The sequence below is a fragment of the Gastrolobium bilobum genome, unplaced genomic scaffold (assembly GCF_033153095.1).
Source record: "Gastrolobium bilobum isolate Gb01-03AN ecotype WA unplaced genomic scaffold, APGP_CSIRO_Gbil_v1 utg24772, whole genome shotgun sequence".
Taxonomy (NCBI): Eukaryota; Viridiplantae; Streptophyta; class Magnoliopsida; order Fabales; family Fabaceae; genus Gastrolobium; species Gastrolobium bilobum.
In genome coordinates, this window is record NW_026900134.1 from 1 (window position 1) to 8136 (window position 8136).

An 8136-nucleotide genomic window follows, 5' to 3' on the forward strand; every position below is an offset into this window, starting at 1 on the left:
CAGTTTGTGTTGATTGCCTATGGCTTGACCCTGGGAGTCACACTAGACATGTGAGACATGTCAGTTAGCTATTCTTGGGGAGAGCCCTTGAATAGTTAACCAGAGTATTAGTTATGATGTGATGTTTTGCATTTAGCATGTATCAAGGATATTCCTTGTGTAATTCATAGAGTGCAGTTTCCCTGGTCATTAAAATTTGTAAATTGTATTATCAGTGTAAGGGTTGATGTACAATGAAATTGTAAATTATATTATCAGTAGAATTTGTAAATTGTATTATCAGTGTAAGGACTGGTGTACAATGAAATTGTAAATTGTATTATCAGTGCAATGACTGATGTACAATAAATTGTAAATTATATTATCAGTAGAAAGACTGATACATTGATGTTTTAGTGGAATTATATTTTCGGGAAGAAGATGGATGTAATAAGTCCATTATATGCTATACAAGTCATGTTTAGACCAAAAATGATAAGTTTAGAAATATTGTTATTACTGTTCCTTAGGGAATAAAAGTGAACTTAAATGAACTCAGAGAAATAAAATGACGAATATAAATTTGAGAATGAGAAGCCCTATGGATTACTGCAGCCCTTGAATATTCTGGAATAGAAGTGGGTTAGTATTTCTATGGATTTTGTAGTAGCATTGCCGAGAACTTAGGCTGGTTTTGATTTTATGTGAGTTGTGGTAGGCAGATTGATTAAGTATGCATATTTCATTCCAGTCAAGATGAGTTGCTCTATTGAGCAGTTGGCTCGATTATATGTAAAAGAGATTGAGAAACATAAACCCTTTGAATTTTATGAAGGGAATCATGTGTTTATTAGTTTGTCCCCGACTACAGGTTTAGGCGTGCTCTAGGTGTGAGGAAGTTAAGTCCTAGGTTCATAAGGCCCCACCAGATAATAAAGAGGGTCGGACCTGTGACGTATCAGCTTGCCTTACCTCCACATTTGTCTAATTCCATGATGTTTTTGTTTCGCATCAGTCAACTTTTTAGATATGTATCTGATGTGTCCCACATTGTCCAGCAGGACGATAATGAGGTAAAGTAAGATTTGAAATTTGTTGTGGGACCACTGAAAGTTCTGGTTCGCGATGAGAAAGTATTGAGGAACATGGTTATTCTTCTGGTTAAGATACAATGAGAAAGTTTGACTTCTGAGGACGCTACTTGAGGGCGAGAGAATGATATTCTCCAGCGTTATCCTGAGTTTGTCGTCAGGTATGTGTTATGTCTTATGTTTGATTTTGTGGGCAAAATCCTTAAAAGGTGGGGTGAATATAATAACCCTCATTAGTAATTGTGGATTTAGTATTGAAGAATAATTAGAAGTAAAAGAAATAAAGTCACCTTTGGTGAAAAATGAGTTAAAATGACAGTTAAGAGGTAAAAATACGGGTAAATAAAGTTATCCAAAAAGTGAAAGTAAAAATAGAAATATGACTAGAAAAATATTCTAGTCCATTGGGTAAAGTTTGGTTATGAATGGAGGTGTGTAGATAGATAAACCTTTACCCAGTTGGATTTAATTTGACCTATATAAGTGAAATTTCAAAAAAAGTTACTATTCCTTCTTATTTTCTTCTCGCGGACGACAGTGAGGGAGGAAGAGAATGAGATTTTGAAATCCAATCTTCCAAGGCTCATAACTTGAGCTAGAAAACTCCAAATCACTCCGTTCCAAAGCCAAACTTATAAGAAATTTCGAGAAGAATCCATTGGTACCAGTATTTCTGAGTGGGTTTCATTGTAGAGAGAGATCCTCCTCCTCCAAGATTTCGGATTTCATGGATAATGGAGATTTTGATGGAGCTTGAAGCCATGGGAGCTTGAAGTAAGCCTTCCCCTTCGTCTAGTTAAGTTTATGTTGAGAAATCTTGGTTTTCTTTTAGTTTTGAGGAAGATTGAATCTAGGTTTTCATTTTGAAAATTTGGTTTGATTGAGCATGTTAGAGCTTGATTCAGGTTTAGCTCATGTTGAGAAAAGTGTTTAGATGAGAATTTTAACGGTGAAAATGTATTTTGGAAAATTAAAAATACCGTATTTTTGAATAGTGTCGTATACGTGAATAGTGACGCATACATGAATAGTATTGTAGAGATGAACAGTGTCGTATATATCAATTAACGAATCTTGGATTAGAGGTGTGTGATAAGCTTGAATTTGATGGAGTAAAGCATTGAAATCATGAAGTTGGCATGATTTCCTTTATGTGCCTCTTAGCCATTTTCAAAGGAAGTATGTGCTATGAGTTACTGTTTTACAAAGCGAGCATACTTTTATGCGTGGAATGATATTCTAAGGTGTATGGACCTTCGCTTTGGTGAAATAAAAAAGAAAATAAGGTAGCTCCTTTGTATGGCCTTAAAATGAGTTTTGGCCATTTTCAAATGAGGTATATGTTCGGAGATATTGTTTCGCAAAGTGAGGATACTTATATGCGTAAAATAATTTATATTGGTGGCTAAGCTTGGGTTTAGGCACTAGACAAAGAGAAATCTTATAGCTCCTTTGTAATGGGCATTCGGCCTTAAATTGGGAAAAATAGGCTTTTAGGTGCTAAGAGGAGTAATGAGTGTTCTAAAGGCCTTTTGGGACTATCCTAAGACTAAGTGAATATATGGAATTTTGTGGGGATTTGTTGAACAAAGAACCACTCACTCATGACTTAATATGATTAAGTAAAAAGAAAATAAACAATAAAGTGTGTGTCTTGTATATTTACATAGCATTATATCATTTTATTGAGTTTTATGTTGAATTCCTTCTCTAGGTGTACCTAGGGACTGTGAACGTTTGGATTCTCGTGGAGTATGATAAGTAGCTTGTTCTTCAAGTAAGCAGATTGTAAAGTTCAAAGATGTAAGCTCTATGTTTATGGGGTTCGCTCCTACTTTGTGTTCCGCCATAGTGTACGGACTGTGGTCAGGTTGTATGATATGTATGAGATATATGATATAGATGCATTCATATAGAGCTATATATGTTTTGTTTTGATGTATTTACTTTGATATGTGTTAATATGATATGTTTTGTTATGATATGACTTCTGTAATATGATTTCTGTAACAATATCTGGCCATTGATTGTATAGTACCCGGATGTTCGCTTTGGGGTCCTCCCTCGGGACTGATGGTGTACGCCTTTGATATGTTCTGGTTCCGCTTTGGGGTCCTCCCTCGGGAACACGTGCGTTGATTTCCGCTTGGGGTCCTCCCTTGGGAATGACTGCGTACGCCTCTAATATGTTCTGGTTCCGCTTTGGGGTCCTCCCTCGGGAACACGTGCGTTGAATTCCGCTTGGGGTCCTCCCTTGGGAATGACTGCGTACGCCTCTGATATGTTCTGGTTCCGCTTTGGGGTCCTCCCTCGGGAACACGTGCGTTGATTTCCGCTTGGGGTCATCCCTTGGGAATGATTGCGTACGCCTCTGATATGTTCTGGTTCCGCTTGGGGTCCTCCCTTGGGAACACGTGCGTTGATTTCCGCTTGGGGTCCTCCCTTGGGAATAACTGCGTACGTTTCTGATAAGATATGTGTATATGTTTTGTTTGGTTATGATATTTGATTATATGACATGTTTTATGGGATATGTATGATGATTTTGTAAATGATATTTGTTACGTACGTTGATTTCCGCTTGGGGTCATCCCTTGGGAACGATTGCGTACGTCTCTGATATAACACGTTTTGTTCTGATGTGAGTATTGTGATGATTTTTGTAAAAGATATTTGTTACGCGTGTTGATTTTCGCTTGGGGTCATCCCTTGGGAATGACTGCGTTTGTCTTTGATAAGATATGTATATATGCTTTGTTCAGTTATGATAATTGTTTATATGGTGTTTTGTATATTATGTATCTGACTGTCATGCAGGAAGTGAGCCCAGGGTATGGAGGGTTTTCCATAAACCTGGAGTTTACTAGAGATTCGTCTCTAACCCCGTTTGGGGATATGATTTCAGGAACACAGTTAATTGAAGAGCCTCATGGGACAAGGACACTAACCGTGGCTAGAGGTACTAGTATGAGGATGTGGAGTTCTGGGTGGTCGGATGCTACTATTTGTTTTAGACGTATTTTTGGAGAAGATGTATTGTTGCATAGTGTTCATATTCGATACTTGTATATTTATGTATTCAGGCATGATGATATGACTATGTAGTATTCAGTTATGTTATGTATTGGATTGCATGCTATTAGATTTGTGGCACGGAGCCAAGTTCAGCATGCGCCCATAGATGGGTATCTGAGTATATTTGCATGACTGGTACTTCTGGAAATATATATTGTTTAAACTGTCTATCAGGAACTCTTGAGTGTGGGATTGGAAAATCCCCAGTTGTCCGATTTACAGAGGTTACTCTGTCCGATTTTCGTCTCCGTAAAATAAGAATTAAATTAGAAGAAGTATGCAATGTGATATGTCATGTGAAAAAGGATTAAAGAAAAAGAAAAAGTTAGTTCGTATTTTCGTAAGTTAAGTCTTCCGCTGTTTCTGTTTGTATCATATGTATGTTAATTGAACCGGCTCGAGACGGGGATGTTACAGTTAGTTCCTAACAAATTCAAAGTGGATCCACTTAGTTGAAATCGTAATCCCTTATAAATTAAAAAAAGACTCATATTAGTCCCTCAAAAGGACTAAAATGGGTCCACCTTGAATTTGCTAGGGACTAACTGACTAATTTATTTTTGTAAGGGACTAAAGTGGAGACCGTGTTTTTTTGTTAGGGTTCAAAAAAAGGTCTTTGCTCTTTATTTTAATTAAAAATGTGATGAAAATAAATAATGATATGTCAAAATATTAGTAGATATATGTCGGTATAAAATTTCTTTAAACTAACCGCACATATCAATTAAACTCTTTTAGTTTATGCAATGGTTCTGAAAAAGTAATCATTTCGTGCGAAAACAATTAGCAGCTTACATGTTTAACAAAAAAAGTTATATTAAAAAAGAGTTCAAAAATATAAATCCTACAATCAGAAATAATAGTACTATAATATTAGTTGAATATGTTATTACAAATTAGTATCTTAGAAACAACTTATGAAATTACAATAACGTTTGTAAGTTCAGTTAATGTTAAAAGCAAGTTTCATTTGAAGCTATATGTTTTAATATTTTAAATAAATAAAAAAGAAAAAACTTAACGATAGTATGGTTGCTTAATGTACATAAATAAACAAATATTTATTTATTGTAGAAAGCAAAGCGGAGTATATATATATAGGAGGGCTAGAATAATATTACCTGTTAGTGTTTGAGCCACCTCTTGTATTTGGCAACTTTAATTGCTATCATCACATAAATACTGTCAACTAAATTGTTCAATATCCTGAAATAAGCATGTCGGCAAGAACGATTGACTAGAATTGAGCCAAAAATTCCCCAAAAGCCTATAACAAATCCAAATGCCATACTCACGTAAAATCCACGAGTAAACAACAAATGTTCATCTTCATGAGATTTAACTTTTGGTTCATTCGGTGGCTCTGCTTCCATACACAATTTGTCAAGTGGCTTCCCACAAAGATCAAGATTATCTTCATATTTGGAGGCATCAAAGCTCTGTAATTGTGTGCCGATAGGAATTTCTCCAGATAGATGGTTATGTGACAAATCTAACATTGCAAGCCGGTCAATTTGAGCAAGACTGGAAGGAATTGAACCAGAAATCTGGTTTCTTGACAAATCAAGAAATTCAAGTGATGTTAGCCTTCCAATATTTGAAGGAATTTTCCCTGTCAAATTGTTCCTTGATAAATTCAATGAAACCAATCCAAATAAATTCTCCAATTCTGCTGGAATTTCTTCTGAAAAATGATTGTTTGAGAGATCAATGCTTTTTAAAAGAAATAACTGATTATTCTTGAACAGTTGTTCGGCACCTTTCCACATTAAGAATTCATTCAATTCATATGACATTGTGCCTGATTCAGGACCTTGCTTATAATCATATACATGGTCAGGATAATCTCTTGAGGAATTCTTTTGAGCCATTGAAATAAAATTTTTGAAGCATTTGGGAATTGGTCCGGACAGATTGTTCCATGAGAGATCCAAGAGCTGAATGCTTTTTAGAGAACAAAGTTGTAATGGTAAGCTTCCATACAGGTGATTCCTTCCCAAGCTTAAAATTTGCAACTCTTGAAATTCGCCCCCAATCCAAGGAGGGATAGGTCTTGACAATCTATTTTCTGCCAGATCTAGCATTACTAACTTTGTACAATGCCTCAATGAGAAAGGGATCCCCTCATTTAAACTATTGTTTCTCAATAGCAATGCTTGAAGTTCAAGAAGCGATCCCATTGAAGTGGGAACCTTTCCTGAAAAATTATTGTGACTCAAATCTAAATAAGCTAATGACTTGAAATGGCTCCAACAGTCCGGAATCTGTCCGGATAGCTGATTATTTGAAAGGTCTAATTGGGCTAATGTTTCAACTGTACCATTAGCACAAAAAAACTCAAGAGAATCTGAAAACTTATTTATGGACAGATCAAGGGTTACAAAACCCCGCATAAATGTTGGAATGGGGCCTTCAAATTGATTTGACGTCAGAGTTAAAGAAAAAGGAATATTCTTTACAGGAAAATTTGGAATTGTACCTTTGAGATTGTTGTATGAAAGATTCACGTTCGACAACTCCAAGAATGAAAATTTAGCCCAAAACCACTCTGGAACAATATCTGATATTCCATTATGAGAAATGTCAAGATCAATGATGTTATTTTGTGTCTGCAACCATTTGGGAAATGCAGGACCTAGCTTGCAAGATCTCAATGTTATGGAATGTAATTGAAAAGATGGAATCCAGTTTTTGCTAAAAGCTACAGTCAATGAGTTGTCAGATAAGTCCAATGACTCTAACTTAGACATATTAGCAAAATGGGAGTCACTGATCACACCTTCCAAAGAGTTTGAAAAAATAACCAGTGAAACCAATTGAGTTGGAAATCGAATATCTTCAGGAATCTTGCCATTTAACCTGTTATCATGAAGATATAATCTTTTTAAAGATGAGAATATTGAAAGGTCAGGCAATGTGGAGTTTATTCATGCTCAGATCCAACTCATCTAGTGAATATCTAGCACATCCAGACAAGTGATGGATTATTGTAACATCCCCGTCTCGAGCCGGTTCAATTAACATACACATGATATAAACAGAAACAGCGGAAGACTTAACTTCTGAAAATACGAGCTAACTTTTTCTTTTTCCTTTTTAAATTCTCATTCGTCGTAAACGAAAATCGGGCAGAGTTTCCTCTATAAATCGGACAACTGGGGATTTTCCAATCCCTCACAGAAGCATTTCCTGATAAACAGTTTATACAAATATAATCAAATGTCCATCCATGGGCGCATGCATAACTTGGCACAGTGCCACTATATCTAACAGCATGCAATCCAACACGTAAACATATCTGAATACTACCTCATCATATAACGTGCCTGAATACCCAAATGTACATGCATCAAAGCGACAGACATGTACAAAACATATACAGGCCATATACACAATAAAGGATCAATATCATGATCCATCAAATGCGAAAATACTAAAATACATCAAACACTCCAAAAAGGTAGTAGCCTACAGCCACTCAAAATCCAATCTGTCAACTGCCTCAGCCACGTGTCGTGTCCCTGCCTAGTGAGGACTCACCGGGAATCTGGGCACCTGAAAATATGTCCCCAAAGAGGGGTGAGATTACAAATCTCAATAAGCTCCAGGTTTATAGAGAATTCTCCATACCCCTGGCTCACTCCTGCATGAAAGTCAGATACAGAGTATACAAATACAACATATAACAAATATCATAACAGAACAGAGCATATATCCATATCATATCAGAGATGTGCGCCGTCATTCCCAAGGGAGGACCCCAAGCGGAAATCAACGCACGTGTTCCCGAGGGAGGACCCCAAAGCGGAACCAGACATATCAGAGGCGTACACCATCAGTCCCGAGGGAGGACCCCAAAGCGGACATCCGGGTACTATACAATCAATGGCCAGAGATTGTTACAGAAATCATATTACAGAAGTCATATCAGAGCAAAACATATCATGTTATCAAATAACTCTATATGAATGTATAATAGCCCTAACCTAAT

The 8136-nt window shown here is 36.4% G+C and overlaps 1 protein-coding gene across 1 annotated transcript; it reads right to left on the minus strand.

Moving 5' to 3' along the window:
• Positions 1-5269: 5269 nt before the first annotated feature.
• On the minus strand, positions 5270-6895 carry LOC133295459 (receptor-like protein EIX2). The gene has a single exon (XM_061494299.1). The coding sequence runs from the start codon at positions 6893-6895 to the stop codon at positions 5270-5272; it is 1626 nt and encodes a 541-aa protein (XP_061350283.1).
• Positions 6896-8136: the final 1241 nt, after the last annotated feature.